Genomic DNA, 23,473 nt, shown 5'->3' on the forward strand with positions numbered 1-23,473 from the left:
TGAGCGGCAGCAGCGATGCCTCTGGCACCAACACACGCTACCCAGGCCCCGGGGAATTCCCGGGGTGGTTGTGGCACCATAAGAAACAGATGCGGCCAGATTTCCTTGCAGACAGCAAACATGTCAAGGTGTTCTTGCTCACAGCCCACGGAGCAATAATGCCAGCCGCACTGCCCTGCATCTGCCAAAGCCGTCCCGAGGACAGCTGGGATGCAGCCCGCCCTCGTTGGGGGCTCACCTGGGAAGGGGCTCGCTGTGGCAGCAAGCCCAGCGGACCCGAGCTGGTGGCTGCTGGGGATAGAGCAGGGCCACAGCCCAATCCCCACAGTCATCCCCCCCGGGGAGCCCCAGCACACGATTGCAGGGTGGTTTGGGCCGTTGCATCATGCAAGAGATGCGGAAAGAGCTGTGGGCAGGATCAGGAACTGCCCGCACGTGCTAAATGTGTGGGGCCAGAGAAAGCCCTGACCTGGGGAGCGGGGGGTGGCCTGGGGACAGCAGGGAGCAGGGGGTGGCCTGGGGACAGCAGGGAGCGGGTCCTGACCAGCCCTGGCTGAAGGACAGACGGCAGCACAGGAGAGGGACCTCCTGCAACTCCCTGCCCTCCTGGCCTCTTGGCTACCATTTTATGATGGCCCTTTCCTGCATGTACAGCCCAGCAAACCCCAGCCCAGCTCCAGCAGCCCTGGGGGAACTAGTCCTTCCCCGGTGGAGCAGGACCTGTACTCCTGGGACTGGTAGAGCAGCCTGTCAGGCGAAGCCTTTTCCCCTCCGAAGGGTCAGGTCGGGCAGGGCAGGATTTCATGCTCAACTCACTGCTGGCATCCCTCGCACAAAGCACTAGCGGGACCAGCCCGCATATCAAGGATTAGATGTGGTTTCAGCTGTTCCTTGCCAAACGTGGGAGTGTTTGGTCAGGGTCCATGCTGTTTGAAGGGGTTTTTTTCAGTGCAACTTTAAAATTTGCTCAAACCCAGAAGGAAGACACTCTGGTTTTGCTTCCTCTCTGTGCTGCTCCTTATAAAAATTTCATTTCTCCTCATGGAAGAGGTTCTGGTTCCTCAATGCTTGTCCTGAATGTCTTAAATATTGTTTCGAAACCACCCTCCTGAGATGTGGTGTCACAGACAGGAGGGTTTGCGGAGCTTCTCCTCCGCACTGAGCAAGACCCAGCAAAGCGCTGGTGACAGGCAGCAGCACACTCATAGAGCCGTGGAGGCTGCAAGTGGGGATTTGGTCCCTTAACCTTCTCCTCTGCTCTTGGCTGCTTCTTTCTGGGCAAAATAAGCTCTGCCCATGGGCTCCTGCCCCCAGGGATGGATTGGGGCCAGCACTGATGGGAGGATCACAGCCCCTGGATGCTGTCTAGCTGCCCGGGACACGTGGCTCTTCCCTGGGCTGTTTGTCCCTCTTTGGCAGGCACCATCAGCACCAGACCTGCTGTGTTCCTGTGTCCTTGTTTTCCTGCTCCGGCTCTGAGAGCCAACGATGGCGGCAGTGCTGCTCTCCAAAGCCGTAGCCACACGTGCACATCTGGTGAGTTTGCTGTGTATCTGCCAGGCAGCCCGCAAGTGTCGCGGTCTGAAACTCGGGAAGAAAGGCAGAGTGGATCCGAGAGCCTCGACCTCTCAAGCCCTGATCCTCCATGTGCCAGGTTCCTCCAGCACAGATGCCCCGGGGCTCCACTCACGCTGTCCCTCAGGGCCTGCTGGGGCTACGGCCATGCCATCTGTGCTTGAGCAATAGCTGCATTTCACAAGCGCTTGGTTCAGGGATGTTGCCTCTGGCAACCAGGACTTCCCTGGATCCAGCATGAGATCTGCCTGCATCAGCTGCCGTGGTTTTCCTGTGCCCGGTCCTGCCGCTTCCCCAATGAGAAATGAAAGTAACTTAAATAATTTCTTCTTCCCTCACCTCTATCCTGCAGCCTGCATGGAGGGTCTGGCTGGCCCCGCTCTCACCCCTGCCCGGCTGCACCCAGCTCCCGCACCCGTCTCCAGCCATCGTGAGCCCAAGAGCTGTGACATGGCAGGGCCCCAGAAGTTTTGCCTTTGGGGCTTGTTCCCGGTGCGCTGGATGTCTCCTCCCATGCATGGCTGCTCGGTGACAGCCCCGTGCCGGGGGCTGGAGGTGCAGGGCACCCCGTTGATTTAGTTGCCCCCAGTTGCTGCAGCCACCCAGCCCTGGGGAAGCTGCTCCTTCACCAGCCCTGCTGGGTGCGGGGGGACTTCAGGGTCTGCTTGCAGGGAGTAAGAAGCTGTAACACGCTTTCTTTAGCCTTTGCTATGCCCCAAGGCTGCCCTGGTTACAACCGGTGCCTTTGGCGGGTCTGTGCCGTGATAGCATCACCTAATGCCCAGGAGCGCAGAGCAGACCGGAGCCCGGTGGGACAGGGGTGGGGGGCAGCAGGGCTGGCAGACAGCTTGAGGGCAGCCCGGGCTGTTCCCAGCCTTTGGTCGGCAAAAGCAGAGCAGAGCAGGCAGAGCATGGAGCAAGAACGTAGCCTCATGGAATGCAGCTGGCAGAGCCAAACCCGTGCCCGCACCAGGTCTGCTTCACTGAGCACCTGCGGCTGCTGCAGGCAGGGACCCTTTGCACCCAGTGGAGAGCTGGAAACTGAGCTGTTGCCTCCTGGTTTTTTGCTCGCCCTTCCCTGCCTGCGAGGAGAGGCACCGGGTGTGCCGCTGGGTGCAGGTGTGCCACGCCGTGCCGTAGGCGCAGGTGCCGCCGGTGCAGAGGAGCGTGGTGGCGGCCAAGGAGGAAGCCCTGCGGCTCTGGAGGATGTGCCGCATGGGCTGCGGCAGCAGCTCTGCCTGCCTCCCTGGCCTATGGTTCCTGTTTTGGCACGGATATAAAGGCGGCGTGGGCAGGGAGAGCCCAGCAGGAGCGCGGTATCGCGGGGCAGCCAGGATGGGAGCGCAGAGCCTGGCGGCGGCTTGCGGGGCGCTGGCTTTGTGCCTGGCCCTCACCGGAGCCACCAGCCCTGGCTTCGTGGTGAGGATCACCCAGAGTGGATTGGACTATGGTGGGTTCGACTTCTGATCTGGCTCCTTGCAGATGTGCTGGTGGCTGAGGCGCGGAGCTGGGCGCCCGCTTGGAGAGTGCAGCGTCCTGGGGCAGGATGGGGGGGATCTTTGGCCGGGGGTGCCAAATGCACCATCGCCCGGGGCTTCCTGCTGATGACCCACCGTCACAGAGCCCCTGTGGGGGTCTCGGGGGGCTGTGCCCAGGCGGTGTCGGGGGAGGCGCAGAGCTGGCAGGGCAGGAGGGTCCCACTCCCATGGCACGGGTCCGGGCAGCTGAGCTGTGAGCCTTGGAGGAGTGAGCTGCGGAGAAGAGAGAGGGGGGGAGCTGCAGGGGGGGCAGTGACGGAGATGGATGGGCCCCGCGCTGGTTTTATTGAGGCAGGCAGAGCCCCGGCTCCAGCAGAGTGCTGTTATGGATTGAAATACACTGTGTGAGAAACAGCTCATTTACCCGGCAGCTCTGCCAGCCGTGTGGGAGAGGAGGACGTGACTCCCCTTCCCAGATGGATGCAAGGATGCAGCACCCACTCGCGTCATGTACTCCATCCAGCTTTGCCCACCGGTGCTGGGCATGGAGCAGCGCGGTGCCCAGAACCTCCCATACACCTCGCACAGTGCCCAGTCCAGAGAGCGAGAACTGGGACCTCTCCCCCCTTTCAATGCCTGGCCACCACCTTCCCCTGGGGCTTGCAAGTGGGCAGGAGTCAGGCAGGTTGCCCGTGTGCTCACAGGGCTCCCTGCACCGAGATTAGCTTTAAAGATAGCCTGAGAGGTGGAAAGCAGCCAGGGCGTCTCCTGGATGTTTCCTTTAACCCTTTTGCTGTGCGCCCGGTGCATGCTCCCAGCTCCTGCGGGAAGCGTGTGGCCGTGATGCTCTTCCTCATCCCCTGCAGCGCATCAGCAGGGGATCGCCATCCTGGAGAAGGAGCTGGCCCAGCTGAAGCTGCCAGATATCTCGGGTGACTTTCGCATCCGGCACGTGGGGAAGGTGCACTATGAGATCTCCAGGTGAGCCCTGCCAGCGCCCTGGAGCGGCTCATTGCCCCCCCAACCCATGTGAGGGGCAGGAGGGCTGGGGGAGGATGGGGAGCCCCCGGAGCAGCAAGGACAATCCTGTCCCCTCCACAGCTCCCAGAGATGTTGGCCCTGTCCTCAGTGCAGGCAGAGACGCTCCTGCCCAAAGGGGAAAAAGGGAACCAGGGTGACGGCACTCTGGGTGCGGGTGGGTTTTGCGCAATTGAAGCCGAGGCGGTGGAGGTGGCCCAGCCCCTGTGGACGTCCCAGCTCTCCGCTGCCCCATCACCTCTCCGCTCCTGCTGTGCAGGGTTTCGAGCTGCTGTCTCCGTTTGGATGGCTGCAGGGATGCCATTTCCAAAACACGCCGCTTTGCGTGTCCCTGCCAGGCATCACTTTGCTGTGGCAGGATGGGAGCCGGGGTGCTGCAAGTGTGGTGGTCCCGCTCCCTCCCTCCCCAGCTGTGTGCCCAGGGGTGAGGCACCCCTGTAATGTGACTTTTCTCTTAATTTTTATTTATTTATTTTTAGATTGGACCTTCGCAGTTTCAACTTGCCGTACTCGCGGATTTCCCTGGTCCCCAACGTGGGCCTGCAGGTCTCCATCTCCAACGCCTTCGCCGAGGTGGATGGGAACTGGCGGGTGAAGATATACTTCATGTGCGTGCCCAGCTCCCCCCTTGCCTACTCGGGCGCTTCACACTGCGTCTCCCTCTCCGGGTCTGGACAGGCTTTTTCTCCTCTCCATCTCGCTTGTGTTTTGGATAGCTGTTGCTTCGCTCTCTGCAGATGCGCTGACTTGTCTTTCCCACAGCCGGGCTGCAGCCGCTGTATTCCCGATGCACGCCTGGGAGCCCCTTGCCCTGGGGGAGCCCAGCCAGGTCTCCATCCACACTGGGAGCCCTCGGAGCTGGCCAGGCAGTGTTTATCCTGCTTGCAAGGGGTTGGGGAGACAATGCGAAAGCCGTCTCCCCTCCTGTGGCACCTGGGGGGTGTGGGACAGTCCCTCGTACTTGCTTGTGCTGGGGGGCACCTTCCTGAGCACCCGCAGGGACAGACCTGAGCCAGGACTGGGGGTGGGCAGAGGACGCTGCCACCCGTACAGCCACTGAGATGGATAAAACGGGCTGGGAGGCAAGAGCAAGGTGGACGATGGAGGAGCTGTGCATGAACTCTCCTGTCTCCCTTCCATGTCCCCTACTTGCTCTTGATCCTCTCTATTTAAAGGTTACCTCTCCTAGTTTGTGTTCCAGTGAAGTTTGGTTTCCCTGAGTTTAAAAACTTTCCCGGTCTTCTCTGGGTGCTCACTACAAGGGAGAGCCTGAGCTAGATAGATCCATCCCAAACCTGACTTGGGGCCCCTTTGCCAGGACTTGGCATTGAGAAATCTCCCTTTCTCATCCTCCCCTCCCTGCAGCCGGGACCACGGTTCATTTGATCTGAAGGTGGAGAATGTCTATATCAAAATCAACCTGAAGCTAGGCAGCAGTGCCGCTGGGAAACCCACCATTGACACGTCTGACTGCAGCACCCGCATCTCCAAAGTCCGGGTACACTTTTGGGGCAAGTTTGGGTACGTAACTTCACTGTGAGGCCTGGAAATGCTGTGTGTTAGCCTGTCTGCCACAGGAACGTGGCTTCCAGGCCCTGGTGCAGGGAGTAAGATGTTGGCATCCGCAGTCCCTTGGAGGCTGCCTGTTCTGCCTGCAGGCTGCCCGCACTGGCACACCACTAGTCAGCTGTCTCCGGACTCTTGCATATACTTCTCATCCAGATGTGCAACTGAATGAACTTAAATCTGGCCTGAACTTATCCTGCTGTGGCTGCACATTTAAGGGAGATTTAAGACAGTCACTAGACTTCTGTGCATGTGGTTTACAAGCAGGTCCGTTTGCCAATGCAAATGCTGGGGCAAAGCCAGACGCCAGATTGGTATGGGAATGACGTTCCCCAGTGTCTCACATCCCTAGTGCCTCCCTTTCCTGGGCAAATACTTCTGCAGCAACCTCTGAGCTAGAGAAAGAAGGACTCCTCTCTGTTTTTCTCTGCAGATGGCTTTACAACCTCTTCTATGGCGCTGTTGAGTCCAGATTCCGGAATATTTTGGAGAGCAAGGTACGTGAGCGAAGGAGGGCAGAACCCTGGTCTTTAGCCCTCACTTGTAGCTGATGTGCTAGAAGGATCGGAGCACATGTAGGGATTTAACTAGAGCCAGAGCACATGGGTGTGTTGCCAATTTGGTGAAAACCAGAGGAATGGGCATTGCTAACTACAGTCTCTGTAGCATCGCGTGGCTCAGGCTGAATTCGAAACCTGCAGCCTTTGCCAAAGCCCAGCGTAATTGGTTCCTAATTAACAAAGACTTTTCTTTCCATGTGGTCAGCTAATTAGATCCTATGCCTCAGCCAGACTCAGTGTAGCAGAGGAAACCTGATCAGAGCTGTCCTTTGAACGGCCGCACTCCTGTATGCTTTGGGGAGCAATGGGGGAGAAATTCTCATTTCTGGATTTCAGATGCTTGCTGTCTTGTTTTACCGGGGTGCATCAGGGAGGCCCTGGTACCGGCCACCCGGTACAAAAGCCTACATGCAGGAGACCTGCAACAAGACATGGAAACAAGCTGTTAGCAATAATTACTACAAGGCTAACTGGCACGAGTTACAGCCTCCCTGGATGTGAACCTTGCTCAGGAAGGAGGCAGTTGGAGAACAAGCAAATCCCACTCCTGCAGCAGATCCCATCCTGCCCGGGCGCTATTCCTGATGCCATGAAGTGGCTTTCCCAGGGCCCCTGGGAGCTGTGGCAGTAGATGGGCTGGCAGCAGGGGTGAAGCTGGGGCTCAAAGGCCTTTTCTTCTGTTTTGCCTCCTGGAAGGAGGGTGGCTGTGGGACTCCGAGAGGACCTCTGCGCCTCCTCCGAGTCCTCTTTGCCCCACGCATGTTTCTCAGTGTCTTTCTCCATGTACGAGATGGTGCCAGGGGCAACGGGCAGGAGAGGGCAGGGGCTGGGAGTGCACTGCACCGGGACCCCGGGGAACATCCCGGTCCCAACCCAGCCCTGGCAGCCCGTGTCTGCCTCGCGCTCTCGCTGCACACGCTGGGGCAGTCCTTGTGCCCCCAGTGCCAGGGGGACCTGGCCACTGGGAGATCCTGGTCACTGGGACCGGTGCTGCATTTGCCCATCTGCAGCTCTGTCCTCCCAGGCGGTGATGGGGCATTTCCAGCACAGACAGAGGAGTATCGGCTGGGCACAGGGAAGAGCAGCAACCCTCTGTCGATACGGCCATGCCCAAGGCTCTGTCCCTCCTCTTCCTCCTCAGCGCTGCAAAGGCAGAGGCTGCGTTGCTGTCGGCATGGTTGCTGGTCCTCCGGAGCTCTGCATCTTGCCATCAGCTGCTGCAGGCTGGATGCCCGGTCAGACAGATGATGGCCTGATCCTGCCTGGCAGTTTCTGTGCCATTATGGGGAAAGCATTGCAAGAGAGCTTGTGCAGATTATCTCAGCCGTCTGCAGGACTGTGCCCTGCAGTAAATTTTCTGGGCTAGTGTTTAGCCTGCAATTAAATCCCCCACTGATGCCGAGGCTTCACCCATGGATGACAGCAGCAGAGGGATTTGCTCTTCTGTCCTGGCAGCACAGAGCTGTAGGAACTCAGGACAGCTCCGCTTTGTGGGTGCAATTAGTGCTCCTGCCCCTGCAGGGGTGAGTTAACTCTTTCAGTTGCTCTGCTTCGGCTAAGTCTTGGCTGCTCAGCACAATTCATTCCACCATGGGCCACAGGAACAGGCTGAGGGCACACATGAGATTCTTTCCAAGGGCCTCGACGCAGCTGAACTGTGCATGGGGAGCTTGCTGTAAGCAGATATTTGCAGGTATAAACCTTGGTTGTATCTTGGACACTTAACGTGCCGTCTGATGAGTAGAGACAAATATCACTCTGTGCTCTTTTATTTAAGCAGGCTTTTGCAAGGAATAAAACTGGCACTGGGCAGCAAAGCAGAGCATGGCTGACGCTTTGACCCGGGGGGTGTGAATGGGCTGCCCCCGGCAGAGCTGCCCCTGCTCATCTTCGCTGCCTTTCTTGCCCGCAGGTCTGTGAGAACGTGGTCACATCTGTGCGCAGCGAGCTCCAGCCTTACCTCCAGACCCTGCCAGGTACCAGGCGGGGGCTGCACAGGGTTTTAGGAGCAGTTCTTCCTAATGTTTCCCAGCCATGAGGACAGTGTTGCATCTTGTGCCTACTCCCCATTTCCTTGTATTTCTGCACCCAAGTTGGGCTGGGGAGTACTACATCAGCAGAGACTTGTCACTGTGCGCCCTGTCCAGCCGTGGAGACAGCTCGTCTGCACGCAGCCTCCAACGAGCCGTGCCCTGGAGCTGGCGGGGGCATGGGCTGCCTTAGCCAGGGGACCCGGACCCTTCCTTGGGTCCAGGAGTTAGTCTGCATGGCTGAGAAACAGGAGGGAAATGTGATTTTTAGCTTCTAAACAGAAGCAAGCACATATGAACCTGGTACTGAGCTGTTGCACCAGGAAGCCCGGGCACGGCACTGGATGTTGGCAGAGGCATTCTGCTCCTGACTCTCCCGTGTCTTCTCTCCCTCACTCATCTGCCTGCCTTGTGTTTTACAGTCACAGCCAGGATAGATGACAAGGCCGGGATCGATTACTCCTTGGTGGCACCCCCAACTGCTACCGCCCAGTCCCTGGACGTGGACCTGAAGGTGAGAGGCTGCCCTGGGAAAGCTTGATTTGGCTGATGCCTTCGCCACAGGCAGGTGGGGAACCAGGTTTAGGTACCTCCTGCAAATGCTGTTTGCCAGCCAGCATCGGCGGGTGACTCCCACCACCCTCTGCTCTCCTGCTTCACCTCTCTCCCTCCTCACAGGGCGAATTCTTCTCCCTGGCCCACCGCTCCACCGTCCCCTTCCCTCCGCTGGCGCTGGCCTTCCCCCCGGATCATGACCGTATGGTTTACTTTGGGGCATCCAGCTACTTCTTCAATACAGCCGGCTTCGCCTACCACGCAGCCGGGGCTCTGGTCTTCGAAATCACAGACTCCATGGTGAGCAGCGCAGGTGGGACAGGGGCCGTGCCCGCGCCTCTGGGCAGTGGGTTCAATTTGCAGAGGAGCTCCGGTGGCAGCCTGCGGTCTCGGAGGACCCCCCCAGCGAGCTGCCCGGGGAGCTGAGAGCTGGGGGCCGTGGGATGAGGCTGGGGGGGCTGATCTCGCCGTGGGCTCGGCCGTGCCGCATCGCCTCGGCGTGACTGTTCTCCCCCCCGCAGATCCCAAAGGACACGGGGTTCCATTTGAACACCTCCACCTTCTCAGCCTTCATTCCCCAGGTGAGTGGTTCCAGCCCTGCCTCCCCAGAGCTCCTGCTGCACACAGGCTTTCCTCTGTGCAAGGTGGTCTCCCCCAGGAACGGGGGTTTGTGCCGCTGTCCCTACCCTCTCCCTGCTCCTCTGCAGCTAGAGAAGATGTATCCAGACATGCCGATGAAGTTCAGGCTGTCCGCCCCCTCTGCTCCGTTTCTGAACATCGGACCAGGGGGGCTCTTATTCAAGCCTGTCGTGGATATCCAGGCTTATGCCATCCTTCCCAGCTCCAGCCTGGCGCCTCTCTTCCTCCTCAGCCTGGTGAGTTTGGGCACAGCCTGCGGCGGTGACTGTGGTCCTGGCTGGGCAGCTCTGGGTGTAGCCACAGCTCCAGCTGACGCGGTGTGTCGGTGAGCTCTCCCCTGCTTCTCGGCGGGGCAAAGATGTGAGTTTTCGCTGTGCACTGTCCTCCTGCTGCCTTCAGCAATGCTGAGCCATCGCTGCTGAGCTCCTGCCAGGGGAGGTGCCAGATGCTGTCCAAAACCAGCCCAGTCCTGGTACAGCTGGGGTGTCCCCAACAGAAAAATACCTGAGCTGACTAATGCCAGGTTTAACACTGCGTGCAAATGTGCCCCTGGATGGGCAGCTGGTCCCGCTGCGTTTTGGCTGGTGGGAGCTGTTCCCCCGGGTGTCTGGTTTGGGGTGAGGTGGGGTGAGCACTGCCGGAGCTGTGCTCTCTCTCCCCAGACAAGCAATGTGTCTGCTGTCATCGACGTGAAATCTGGCCACATAGTTGGGAACCTGACCACGGGCAGGTATGGAGTGGGAGCAGCGGAGGGCTTCGCTCGCACAGCGGCTTGAGCACAGCCGCCGGCTGGGCAGGGGGTGGCTGGGGGGTGCTTCTGGGGGCTGTTCTGTTCTGGGATGGAGGTGAGGTGGGGAGGTCCCAGGGATGTGGACCTGGTGGGGAGGGGATGAGCTGGGGCCAAAGGGAACGGGATCTGCGCAGCCATCGATGGGTGGCACCGGGGTGGGAACTGCTGCCTCCATTGAGACAGCCTTCACAGCACCGCTTCTGTCTCTGTGCAGGTTGAGGCTCTCTCTGAAGCATTCGGATGTTGGCACTTTCCAGGTAAGCTATCCTTGACCATGACCAGACCCCCCAGCATGGAGGCGAGAGCCTGCTGGGGGCCAAGGAGAGGGCTCAGTCCCTCCTGCCCCCCAACATGGGACCTGGGGGTGCACCCAGGACCCCACATTGACCCATAGACACCTCCTGTCTGAGCCTGCAAGACTGAGAGAGGATGCAGAGCCAGATGCCATTGCTTCTTTCACCCCTACACTTCCCACCCTGCCAGCGTGACCAGACAAAGCCACTGGTCTCTGGCGAACCATGTGCCCATCCCAGCTCCTCATCTCATTTCCTAATTATCCTCCAGTGTCTGGTCACCTCCTCTCCTGGAGGTTAAAGCTCTTTTCCTTCCCCCTCTCTCCGCTCCCCAGGTGCGAATGCTGCAGTCCTTAATGAACACCATTGCTTCCCTTACGCTGCTCCCACGTCTTAATGGTGAGAACCTGCTGGGGGGAATGGGGGTGTTGGAGTAGTCGCTAGCCATGTCGCTCCATCTGAGCAGGCCCAGCTCGCTAATTAAATCCCTGTTGCCAAGCCTGATCGGTGGGTAAAGCCGGCAGCGAGTGCAGGAGAAGGCAGTAAAAGTGCCTGGTAGAGGCAGGCTGCAGCGTGCAGGAGCCTCTCGGTGCTGTGACATGCATCCAGCAGTGAACACAATGGAAAAAATGAGCACGACGCACATCCTAATGCTTTCCAGACCCTCTCACCGCTCGCTGCTTCTCATGACTCCCCAGCAATTTGGGCTGGAGCGGGGCTGGCAGCTGCCAGGGGCCCGGGGGAGGGTGGGGGGGTGGCACAGTAGAACATGCAGCCCCCAGCCCTTCTGTGGAGCTTGGGAGGAATTTCCTCTGCCTACCCTGGGAGCAGTGGGGGTGAAGAAAGGGCCAGGGGCAGGAGGTGGCCGCCTGCTTTGCATAGCCTGCGCTCCCTCTCGCTCCCACTCCCACCCCAACGCAGCCACGTGTGTTGTCTTTTCCAGAAAGGTTAGCTGAGGGTTTCCCTCTGCCACTGCCGGACAGAATACAGCTCTCCAATATCCTTGTGAGGTTTCACCAGGTGAGTGAGGGGGAGCACCCGGCCCCGGCTGGAGCCTGTCCCGCCGCCCCTGAGCCCCCCGCCTGCCAGCACAGTGCGCAAAGCCGGTTCCCCCACCCGTGCTGGGAGGCGGCGGGCAGCGGGATGCACTTGGCCGGGATCCCAGCAGCACAGCCACAAACCAGAGCCCCGCTTTTCTCATCTGCGCGGTGGGGGTCTGGGCTCTGCACCCCCAGGGCAGCACCACATCGTTCTCCAGTTCTTAGACCCGGGGCCCAAATTTCCCACGATGCTTTTTATAGCACGCACAGCTCTGCAGCAGCGTCAGCCCCGAGCCCCCACCTTCCCTGGCCAGTGGAGCCTGGCGGGATGCTGCATGTGAATACGGAGCAGCTGCTGCCGGCCACATCTGCCTGCGGTGGGACAGGCAGCGCCCGCCAGACTGGGTGGAAGGAGCTCTGCCAGGTCCTGGGGAGCGGAGAAAGCCCCTGTTGTGGGAGACCTTGGGGAAGCCCCAGAGGGGTTGCCACGACGGGGTTGCTGCATAGTTATGGCGAGGCATGGCTGTGAAATGTCTTCAGAGCCCTTCCACGCCTAAAATTAGGCACAGGGGCTGGCAGAACCACCCGTGCCCATCCATCCTCCCTCCCCAAGACGGGGTGGGTGCCGGGGAGCGTGGCCGCCTGCGAGAGAAAGCAGCTGCCAGGGCCCGTCGCAGCCCCGCGCTTTCTCTCTTTCTCCCAGAATTTCCTGCTGCTTGGAGCAGACGTCCGCTATCAGCCTCGGGAATGGAGATAAGGCGAGGACAGGGGCCTCGAGTGCCAAAAAAAAAATGCCCCCTTCGCCCCTTCCCTCCCCCTGGCCCTGTCGCCGGAGCCGAAGACCCCCAGTTCTGCCGCAGCATCCTTCTCCGCCCGCCTCGGCCTGGGCAGAAGCCCCCCCGGGGGCTGAACCCCACGTCCCCCGGCCCCAGCATCACCAGCTGCTGCTGGGAACTGGGGGTCCCCGCCCCCCCCCCCCCGCTTCCCCTCTGCCAGGGGCGGTTGGCGGCAATAAAGGCGGCCGGCGCTGGGATGGTGGCTGTGGGGCGTCTGTCGCTGAGTCTCTGGAACCTTCCCTGGGCCCTTCGCACCGGGCCCGGGGACTGCTCGGGGGCGGCCGCGGGGTGCCATGAGGCCCCCCCCCCCCCCGCCTCCCCCAGCGGGAGGGCAGGCGCCCGGGAACGCTCGTTTCGGCTCTTTTTATGGCTGCGGTCGGTGGCGAAACACCACGGAACACCGGGTTTTTTTCATCGTGGTTTACACTTCCCCGCGGCGGGGCCGTCCCCGGCCACCCGCGAAGTCAGAAGGACGGGCCCGGCGGAACGGCGGCGGCGCGGAACGCAGCGCCGAGGGGCGGGGGAGGCGGTGGGGACCGCTAATGGCGGCGCACGGCGGGGCCGCCCTCTCGCCGTTCGCGCCCTTTCCCGCCCCGTCCGTCCCGTAAAGCGTTCCGCCCGGCCGTCGCCGTGGTAACGGGGCCTGGCGCGGCCATGCTGCCCTGGAGGCGAGCCCTGCGGGCGGCGGGGCTCCTCCGCTCGGCCGCCGCCGCCGATGCCCGCCCCGGGACCTGCCGCCGAACCCGCTGCGGGCCGGGCGAGCGGCCGGTGGGGCGCGGGGTCGCGCCGCCCGCGGGGCCGGGCCTGCGGCAGTTCCTGAGGGGAGCCGCCGCGGGGGAGCCCCGGCCCGAGCCGGGCCCTGTCCCCGGCACCGGGAAAGGTCTGTGGGTCTGTGTCGTCCCCCACGCCGTCCCCGCTCCGCGGGTGCCGCTGAGCCCTGCGCGGCGGTCCGGGCTGGCGGGGTCAGCCGTGCCCCGCGGCCGCGGCCTTGCCGCCAGGCCAAGGGCAGCCGTAATGGCCGGTGCGGGCAAGTGGTGCCCTGCAGCCGGAGCGGAGAGTCAATGTGGCCTGCGCAGGGGGTTGTTTGGGTGCTTTGGGGGGCCGTGAAGGGGATTTTTGGCCTTAGAAGAAGTCCAGCTCGTTGGCCACACGCTCACTGGTGTGTCTCCCCGCACCCTGACGATGGGTTGGGGAGCGGGTTGCTCTGGCACCTCTCCGCAGTCCATGTGCTGGGCTGTTGCCTGCGGCCATGGCAGAGTTATCAGGCTGGGATGCCCTGGGGAGAGGGGTTTCGGTTCACTAAATGGTATATCTCAGTAATAACACAGCTTCTGCTTCTGCTTCTCTGCAAGCCACAGCCCAGACCTGTCGTGTTAGAGTGATGTGCTCTGAGGTACTCAGCTTTCTCAGAGTCCGTCTTTATTTTTGGTTTATCTTTTCGGCAAGCGAAGGTAGCTTTCGTGCTGCTTGCCTGACTCTCTCCAGTGGTGGGACTGGAGGTTCCTTCCTACAGAAAAGGTCATAGAAGCAGGTCGTAGATGAGAGCTGAGGCAGGTTTCTGCGTCACACCACCTTTGTTGCAGTGTACCTGGAGACGTATGGCTGCCAGATGAACGTCAATGACACTGAGATCGCCTGGGCCATCCTGCAGAAGAATGGCTATGCGAGGACAAAGGAGTTGGATGAGGTAAGGCACCTTGGCAGCTCTCCTGTAGCGCAGGCCTGCAAGGGCGTCACCACTCTTGTGCCTGCGAGTCTCAGCTTTTGTCTGGAGTGCAATCCTGCAGGATGTTGTGATTTTTTGCAGTCTAAGTTCGGTGAGGTAAAGGAGACTACTTAACATGTGTGCTAGAAAGCTGTGGGTTGTCTTTTTTCTTTAAACAGCTGGGTTCTCTCAGCTGGAGAGGGATTGGACACAGCAGGACTCAGCTTTGTCTGAGTTCACCACTACCATTTAGTGGAAGACTCTGCTTGTCTTCTGTTAGTTTCTTGCACCTTTGTTTATTGAAACCCACCACATACTTGGGCAGATCGTTTTCACTGAGTTAAGTGAGTTTTACAGTCTGCCTCTTCAGGTTACCCGTGCAGGGCATGAGTACTTACTGTTTGCCTTTTACAAATTCTTCTTCCTTTTTTGTTGTTTTCAATTTAGGCAGATGTGATTCTCCTTGTCACCTGTTCTGTGAGGTAAGGAAACTTGTGTCACTGCTGGTTTTGGACAGTTTTTAAGGAATTACCATTTGAAAACCAAGGCAATAAATGTGTTGTGTGAGGAAAAGAGCATACAGATGTGAAACTGCCTGTTTAGTTGAGGGTAGAGCTAGCTGATGCTACAATGTATAACATTAATTGTGCTATGAATTGCTTTTCTATATGGTGAGGGGAAGTTCTTTGGTAGCGTAAGCTCTGTGTGTATGCCATGGGCAGTTAGAGACCTGCACAGATTTGTGCTTTAATGATTTATTTTTTTTTAATGTTCTTCTGTCTTGAAGTGACTGTCTCTCTAGTACAGGGTCTGTACTTCAAAAATTTGGGAAATACGTTTAGGGGCAATTTAGGATATAAATATATAGGGAACTTTGCTTGTTTTTTCTGAATGCAGAAGATATAGAATGCTCATTGTTACTTGCAAGGCAGCTCATATTGCAAGCTAAGCTCTGCAAGAGCTTAGTCCCTGAGTTGTTTCTACAGCGCAGATGCTCCCAAGCGAGTGAAATGATAGTAGATAAGATGGAATCAAGACATAATCCACACACCCTGAACGACACTTACATGTGTTTTCAGCTAGATCCATCAGGTTGATGATTCCTCGTCTTTAGTTGAATTTTCCTCTCAGAGCACTTGGGCTGCTTCAGGTTGGAGGACCGTTAAAAGCGCAACAACCGGAATAACCACTGTTTTCCTGGCTTCCCAGGGAGAAGGCAGAGCAGGCTATCTGGAATCGCCTGCAGCACCTCAAGGCGCTGAAAGCCCGGCGGCAGCAGGCTCGCTTACCTCTCCGCATTGGGATTCTAGGTACCTGGCGGGATGTGCAGCCGTGGTAGCACACACTGTTGTGCCACATCCCATCGTTTTCTCTTCCCCTCTGGCGGCACTGAGCCTTTCCTGCAGGGTGAAAGTGGCTAGTGAAGGGGTGCGGAGGTGTAACAGAGGGTGGGCACTTCCTCACAAGGACCCTTCTCCTTTGGTGGCAGGTTGCATGGCTGAGAGGCTTAAGGAGGAGATTCTGCACAGGGAGAAGCTAGTCGATATTGTGGCAGGCCCTGATGCATATCGTGACCTTCCCCGGCTGCTGGCCGTGGCAGAGTCTGGCCAGCAAGCTGCTAATGTCTTGCTGTCGCTAGATGAGACTTACGCAGATATTCTGCCTGTCCAGACTAGTGCAGGTGGCACAACAGCATTTGTGTAAGTACCTTTTTTTCTTGTGCATGTTTCTGTGCTCCTGGTTTGGAAATACTGCTGTGCGGAACAGACATGTCAGTGACAGCAGCTACCCAAGAGATCCAATGCCTGGTTGCACTCACTCCCAGCAGCCCAGAGGCATGAGTCTACCAGACTGTGTGTTTGCTGCTTCTTCACTGTCTGACTGAGCCCTGGAGGGACTGCCCCATGCTCTGGCTGTCTGCGGGCTTCTCTTATTCTCCTTTGAGAACATTGATTGTCTGAGCCTGATGCTGCACCGAGTGATTTCTGTCCCACTAACATCTGTGCCTTTCTAAAGTCTGTGCCTCTCATCCCCTGCCTTCTGCTATGTCCTGCCCCAGGTTCTCCTATTTAATTCTGCTAATCCTCCATGCATTGTAACTTCTGTTGGTTTTGTTTCCATTTGTTTATTTTTGATAATAAGATTCCCAAACATGAAATCAGACTCTGCTCAGTGTGGCCATAAAGTACAGAAGGACAGTATCAGCCTCTGTAGGAATAGGATGCAGAAGGATCTTTCATCACTGCCAGATTGCAGTGCAAGTCTGTGCCTCATTAGTTGCTTTCCAAGTTTCTTGGAAATGTGCATGAAAAATTAGGAGCTATTTGCTAGGGGCAAGCAGAAGCCAGCTCTGGCTGGAATGGTGCATAAGGGGAAGCTGCAGAGCTGTGTTCAGAGCTGGTGCTGTGTGTGCTGCAGGCCAAGGGAATTGGCTGTTGGCAGCAGTGCTGGGCCAGGTCAAAGCAGGGCAGGATGCAACATGGATGATTCTTCCAGAGTGATCGTAGTATGACCTGTACTTTACCTCTTGGCAGATCTATCATGCGGGGCTGTGACAACATGTGTAGCTATTGCATTGTGCCCTTCACCCGTGGCCGTGAAAGGAGCCGCCCCATCGCGTCCATCCTGCAGGAAGTGCGGATGCTCTCGGATCAGGTGAAGCAGAGCCTCCCACTTGTCCCCACCCATGGGAGGAAGGATGGTTCTCAGTGAAAGTGTTTTCAGTGATACCTTTGACCAATGACATCGCCTTTATCTGTGGAGATGAGGTTACCATAGGGTTCCACCAGTGGCTTTTTGATTCCCCTTGTAATACTCTGAGACAGACAGGAAGGGAGAGCCTCCCTTGGAGACTCCTCCTTGAAGTAAAAGTAAAACCATGGCTGCCCTTGCAGCTTAGCCATCCTGACAGGGTTATATTTTTTTCCCCTCTGTTTATCTTCATAGGGAGTGAAAGAAGTGACCCTTTTGGGTCAGAACGTCAACAGCTTTCGAGACATGTCTGAGGTACAGTTTCAATCAGCGGCTGCCCCAGTCCTCAGTCGTGGCTTTAGCACAGTCTACAAAGCTAAACCAGGAGGCTTGCGCTTTGCACATCTTCTAGACCAGGTTTCTAGAATTGATCCAGAAATGAGGATCCGTTTCACCTCGCCACACCCCAAGGATTTTCCTGATGAGGCAAGTGTAAAGTAAACACCTGGACCTCTGCTTGCAGGCAGGCAGGCAGCTCTGAACTGCTAGATGTGGGCTGTGCTTCCTTCCCAAAGGGAACATGGAATTGCAGAAGGAACAGCAGCTCCTGAGAGGGGAAATGGTTATGCTAAAGCCAGCAGATTTGCAATTTGCTGGCTTTTACCTGGGGAATACTCTTCCCCTTGGCATCCTGGTAGAGTTAAGCTGTCTATGACGTTGTCTCCTGATTGCCCATCACAGGTCCTGCAGCTTATCCAGGAGCGACACAACATCTGCAAACAGCTTCACCTCCCAGCCCAGAGTGGAAGCACACGAGTCCTGGAGGCCATGCGACGAGGGTGAGTGATCACCATGTGGAGTCCTGTGCCTTGCCCTCTGATTTAGGGTGCTGATTTCTCCTCACCAATGTGGTTTTCTGATTAGCAAATCCACGTGTTGTTCATCGCAGATACACAAGAGAAGCATATTTAGAGCTTGTACACCATGTGCGTGAGTCCATTCCAGGTAGGGCCTCCCATTAGCTTGGTCTGAGCTCAGCATTCTTGAGTGAAGTGTTCCTCTCTTCCTTGAGGGAAGTGTAAAGCAGTGTCTCTGTTACAGGAGTGAGGTTAAGCAGTGATTTCATTGCCGGCTTCTGTGGAGAGACAGAAGAAGACCACCAGCAGACCCTGTCCTTGCTGCGGGAAGTTCGCTACAATGTAGGCTTCCTGTTTGCCTACAGCATGAGACAGGTGAGTGCAGGACCTGATGGAGAAGACTGTTACCTCTGGACATCTCACCTAACTCCTGAATGCTGTTCCTCACAGTAAGACACTAGAAAAAAAAATCTATTGAAAATGACACCTAAAGACTCATTATATTGGTAGATTTTTTTTTGCTGGCACGCAGCCCTTCAAGGGTATGTGTTGCTGCAAGTGCTGCCTTTATGCCTGAAAGGCTTCCAGCTCCCTTTTGTGAGTGTAAAGCTTGATTACTGATTGGGTGACCTGGTTCTGCAGATGTTCCAGAGTGATTGCAATGAAGCAGCCATGTCTGCAGAGACCTGGCTGCAGGTCCATTTTTCTTTGTTGATGAGAAATTGTGCTGATGTAGAGAGTCTCTGTCAATCGAGTCTGGTGAGAACTGGTGAATTTTCAGAAGGTATTTCCATGAGAAGAGTGGACAGTTGACAAGTCTCCCTTAGAATGCTCCCCATAGTGTAAGATGCTGACAGGGAAGGGGACAGAAGGTTGGGAAACATAAGGAAGCAAAGGGGTATGGATCACATTTTAGCACATGGGACTAGAAGTAGTAGAATCCATTGCCTGTCTTTGTGGACAGACAGGCAACAGATGCATCTCATGTGGGAGATGCAGCACTTCTGCTTCACACAGCCACCGATACTCAGCGCCCTACATCAAACCTACTACCAAAAAGGTGATGCAGGAAGAATGTGATGAAATCAAAGATGTTGCTGGTGCTTAGCACCTGAAAATGTTCCTTGAGGTTGTAAATACAAACTGTAATGTGTGGAAAGCTGTTGCTTGAAAAGCAGCCAAGCTGGCTGGGGTCAGACAAGGTTCTGATCTCAGACTGTCTGGTTATTCAGGGGCCACACTTTCTTTGTCTGTTTACAGAAAACCCGGGCATATCACCGGCTGCAAGACGATGTGCCTGCAGACATAAAAAAGAGGCGGCTGGAGGAGCTCATTACTGTCTTTCGAGAAGAGGCTGCAAGAGCAAATGAGGCGATGGTGGGCCAGTCTCAGCTGGTGCTGGTAGAGGGGGTGAGTGTGCCTGGAACAAAGTTGTACTTCTCGCCTCTTGCCGGCCGAGAGGCTCTTAGGCTGTACATGGCAATCGTCACCTCTGCCTTCCCTTCTCACTTTCCTCATACAATCCTAGGACTCCAAGACCGTGTCTTCACAATTAAGCAGACAGCCTGATTTTTCCAGAGCACTGAGCTGAGCACAGAGGGATGGAATATACCAGACATGTCTCTGGGCAAGCACTGAATTAGTGCAGGCTTTGAAACATTGCCTTCAGTGTGTGGGTGTCAACACAGCAGCTCTGGCCCTAGGACTTTGTTACATGGCATGCTTAACAGTGTGGAATGTGGATTTAATACTGGCAATAGTGCTCAATTAATTCCTGAGGCAATAAAGCCCAGCAGTGAATCAGCTATTGCCATGCAGGTAATGTTCCCTGTCCTCCTTTCAGCCCAGCAAGCGCTCTGCCTCGGAGTTGTGTGGGAGGAATGACGGCAACATCAAGGTGATCTTCCCTGATGCCGAGATAGAGGATGCTGTGGGCTGCAAGGCTCTGGTCAGAGCCCAGCCAGGGGACTATGTGTTGGTGAAGGTGATCTGTCTGCAGTGCTTGTTTCCTTGTTTCCTTGGGCTCTTTTCCTTGCACAGTGCTGTTCTCTAGAGCAGCTGCTGCCAGGAGAGCCTAAAATTAGAATGGATCCTCATCAGCCTTTCTGTTCCTGAGGACTGTTGTGCTGTTTCTTTCAGGTAACCTCTGCCGGCTCTCAGACCTTGAAGGGAGTTCCGCTCTGTCGTACCAGCCTCTCCCGCTCTGCAGCTTGTCATTGAGGTATCCCTGCTGCTGGTGGACAGAAGCAGCACATTTTCCTCAGGAAGAAACAAGGAAGTTTGGTCAGGTGGAGATAGGGTAGAAACAGGGACATATATGTGTATTAGAATATGTATATGAAATATTAATAAAATACATATATTTCTGTTTTGGCAACAACCTACCCCTCATAGATCTGTGCAAGTTTGTAGGCAAAAGGGATGGAAGCTGTGTATGGATTTGCCAAACCCAGGTACTGTGTAATCTTTTATTTTCACTTGCCCTCAGGCTTGGCCCACCCTTGCAGTGCTGCAGGTCTGTCCTCTGGCTTTGATCATGTCCTCTCATGCAGCCCAGCCTGGGAAATTTATGTCTGCGGAGCAGGTTATTCCTACTAGCTCAGTTGAATTTAGGAGTTGCAAAAACTGGTAGTGCCTGGAAAATAAAGCTCCAGTAACTGCTGGAGAATGGTAGGAGTACTGCCAAAGGGGAGGAAGAACTCGGAGAACAGGAGAAGATTGTGATCAATTCTTTCCAAATATTGATAACTTCCCTATTTGCAAAATGCTTGGAAAGGGCAAGTAAGAACCTGCACCGTGCCTGTGTGATGGAATATGGCACTGAACTGTGGAATGCAGAATGGTGTTTAACATGCACGAGTGATGCTTAATCTGTTGTATCTGAGGCCGAGGGAATGCAGCCTTGCCCTTGTACTGGAGATGTCTGGGTCTAGGTTAGAGAGGTTTTCCCTGTCCCCAGGCCTAAGGTGCTGCATGGTAAGGACTGGCTGCCAGCTGAGGGTTATCTCTAGCCTGTTAAAACTTAAGGTGCATCTTTGTAATCCAAACATCTGTGGATGTCCTTCCCTTTGCTCACTAGAAGAGAGATGTGGTTGTACTGATTTAAATGGCCAGTAAGTTCCTTAAGTGCATCTTACAAGAGTTCCTTGTTTTTATCAGCCTGCAGCTAACTGTGGCTGCACTGTGTCATATTCCAGCCTGGTCTGCTAAATTCAAACAAGTACCTGTAACTTGTAAGTAAACTCTTACGAGATGTGAGAGTCAGCCCTTTTAATATAGGTAATCATATTAGTAAAAGAATTCATTGTGAAAGGCTCTATCCAGTGACAAATTTTGAAGGAAAAGCTGATCAACTCTTACAGAGAAGTCACGACATGAATTTGCAGAATTTTTAAATAAACATAAAAGGGTTTTGCTAGAAAGTCTTCTCTCAGCTTTTTCTGGAATATAATTGTATCTCTTTGAAAACAGCATGGTTCACTGAATATTCATTAGACCTTAGTTTAAGAAACAAACACATTATTATTATTTCAGAGCTGATTCTCTTCTCATAGAAGTGAATCTGCATGATCCTACTCATCAGCGTGGGTTCTGAGGTGCTAACAAATACACAGTGCCATTCTGTTCTGCCTCCAAATGGGAAAGTGTCTTGGGCCCAAATTCACAAACCAGGTCTTAGACTTCTGCTGCTTAGTGAGTGTCAGCCTTTGACCAGTGGGTTTTTAAGGACAAGGCAGTGAGAAGCTGTTTGGTTTGAAATACCAAAGGAAGCAGCAGGGTGTATAAGCATCATCCCTCAAAAGTGGCAGGCACTGAAGCCAACATGTGCTTGCTAATTAAAACAACCGGCTAAGTGGCCCAGTTTTAACTGCCCCGCAGCATCTCTTTCAGCTCATTTTCCCCATGCATCTTGAAACTGTGGCCCAAGCCAGCACCCCCTGAAAAGGGGCTGACGCCCACTTTTCCGTGCTCATGTTGACCTTCTCCCCAGCAGCACCTATTCCAAGTGAGAAATGCAGACTGCAGTGTCCCTCCCCACTCCATCCAGTTTTGAGGCCAGCTGCGGTCGTTTTACAATCATTATTTTAAGAGCAAGAGACTAATGAGGAGGAGAGCTGGGGTTTACGTTTTGATGAGAAGGTGATAATGCTCACTGCACAAACTCCCCAAGGAGCCGTAGCGCTTACCATTTGCCTCGCCTCCTTAGTTTTTATAGACCTCGGGAATGAAGGCTGAGGTTTTAAGGCAGCAAAGCATCCATTAGGAAGCGCTTACAGTGACCTTGGAGGCTGAGTTAGTCGTTTGGCACTGCCTGAAATCAGGAATGTTTTTTTCTCGGGGGCTAGAGGTGGGATGCAGTTTCTGTATCTCTTGTCAGGAAATTTGCTCCCTGAATTCAGTTGTTGGGAAGGCTGAACTTGTCTCTGGTGATCATTCTGCCTTGTGCTCATTCTTGTACATTTCTTTTCCCAGCCTGAGCAGGGACGAGAGTCCTGAACTCCAAAGGACTTTAAATCTCCCACACTGATTTATACCTGTGCCTTCTACAATTGGAAGCTGAAGTGTTGCAGTGTTTTGATATATCTCAGTGATGGAAGGGTTTGTTTTGCTGGGATTGATGCTGTAAGACAGCTGTGGGTTCAAACCAAGATACTGGTTAATGTAAGCGTGCACTGTATCTCTGCTCTGTAGAGAAACATGGATCCAGGAATTGGCACCCAGGCTTGGTGGGAACATGACTATCTGGGATTTGTTACCAGCAAAGAGGCCTCCTAGGTTTTTATTATCCAGAGTGCAATGTTTAAAAGCCTTAATTTCAACCAATTTTGTAAGTGTGCTCATGAGATACATTTTGTAATGAAGCTCAGTCCTCACCTCCAGTATCCCAAACTCCTGGAACAAGTTCTGGTGTGTTCCCAAGGAGCCCCAGGAGACAGCAGCCCTGTTACAGTTTGAAAGCTGGATCCTAGTCTTGTTCTTTTGGAAAAGAGCTGCAGGCAGCCCCTGCCAGGCTCCAACTGCTTCTGGGCACAGGAGGAGATGTTCATCAGAGGCAAAACGCTACCCGTTGGATGCTGGGTGGTGTTTTGTTCTAAGGATGACTCAGAAGTCTTCCTCAGGTCAGACCCACAACTCTAAATCCCTCCTCACTGTGCAGTCCCGGTGGTGTTCTCTGTGCTCAGCCTTCCTGTATCCACTCACTTGGGATGGAAACTGCTAGCAATAACAACACTAGACCAGAAGTCACCAGCCTCAGGAAGTTTAAAAAAAAAAAAAAAAAAAGGAAGCAATGGAAGTATTTATTCACATGGGTTTGGGGTTATCTGCTTGCTCTTTCTGCTCTTTATATTCCTATGGTTCCAAGTTTATATTCCCGGTATTGGGCAGAGTGAATTTCCCAAGTGAAGGAGACCAACCAACTTTTAACCCTGCCCTGAACCATTCCCACAAAAATGCTGTGTTCAGGTCACGCCCTGGAAAAGATACAGAAAAAATCACAGCAGCATCTATGTCAAGGTCCTTTGCTGCGGCAGATTCTTTAGGTAAGAGCCAGGGGATTAACGGGATGTATGTGAAATGCACAGAGCATAAGCTTGAAACGCCTTCGGCGAGGAGCCCAAGAGCCACACTTGCTAAAGCACACTAGCCACGCTAGGTGCAAAACTAGACCAGGCTCATTAAAAGTCTGTGGTCAAGGTAGAGAACCCTCACTTGCCATCTGCAGGGCTGGGCACCGAGGGCACCGCAGGGGAAGGTGGCAGTCCATCAGCAAACGAACCAACCTGCTAGAAAAACAGCTTAAACTCCATCCGCTCAGAA

General features: G+C 55.3%; 2 protein-coding genes across 2 annotated transcripts; both read left to right on the forward strand.

Moving 5' to 3' along the window:
* The first annotated feature begins 2,750 nt into the window (after positions 1-2,750).
* LOC104317782 (bactericidal permeability-increasing protein-like) lies at positions 2,751-12,597 on the forward strand. Its single transcript, XM_069801276.1, has 15 exons — positions 2,751-3,025; positions 3,920-4,034; positions 4,571-4,699; positions 5,457-5,612; positions 6,091-6,154; positions 8,130-8,193; positions 8,670-8,761; positions 8,926-9,102; positions 9,324-9,383; positions 9,510-9,677; positions 10,104-10,171; positions 10,446-10,488; positions 10,860-10,923; positions 11,468-11,544; positions 12,268-12,597. The coding sequence occupies exons 1-15, from the start codon at positions 2,782-2,784 to the stop codon at positions 12,319-12,321; spliced, it is 1,575 nt and encodes a 524-aa protein (XP_069657377.1). The 5' UTR covers positions 2,751-2,781; the 3' UTR covers positions 12,322-12,597.
* Positions 12,598-13,003: 406 nt separating this feature from the next.
* Positions 13,004-21,075, forward strand: CDK5RAP1 (CDK5 regulatory subunit associated protein 1). The gene is made up of 13 exons (XM_069801299.1): positions 13,004-13,280; positions 13,984-14,087; positions 14,553-14,587; positions 15,315-15,415; positions 15,595-15,805; positions 16,640-16,760; positions 17,052-17,282; positions 17,538-17,635; positions 17,746-17,801; positions 17,898-18,028; positions 18,914-19,063; positions 19,497-19,637; positions 19,793-21,075. Exons 1-13 carry the CDS (start codon positions 13,055-13,057, stop codon positions 19,871-19,873), a joined length of 1,686 nt encoding a protein of 561 aa, XP_069657400.1. The 5' UTR covers positions 13,004-13,054; the 3' UTR covers positions 19,874-21,075.
* The last annotated feature ends 2,398 nt before the right edge of the window (positions 21,076-23,473 follow it).

Source organism: Haliaeetus albicilla, chromosome 2 (assembly GCF_947461875.1).
Source record: "Haliaeetus albicilla chromosome 2, bHalAlb1.1, whole genome shotgun sequence".
NCBI lineage: Eukaryota > Metazoa > Chordata > Aves > Accipitriformes > Accipitridae > Haliaeetus > Haliaeetus albicilla.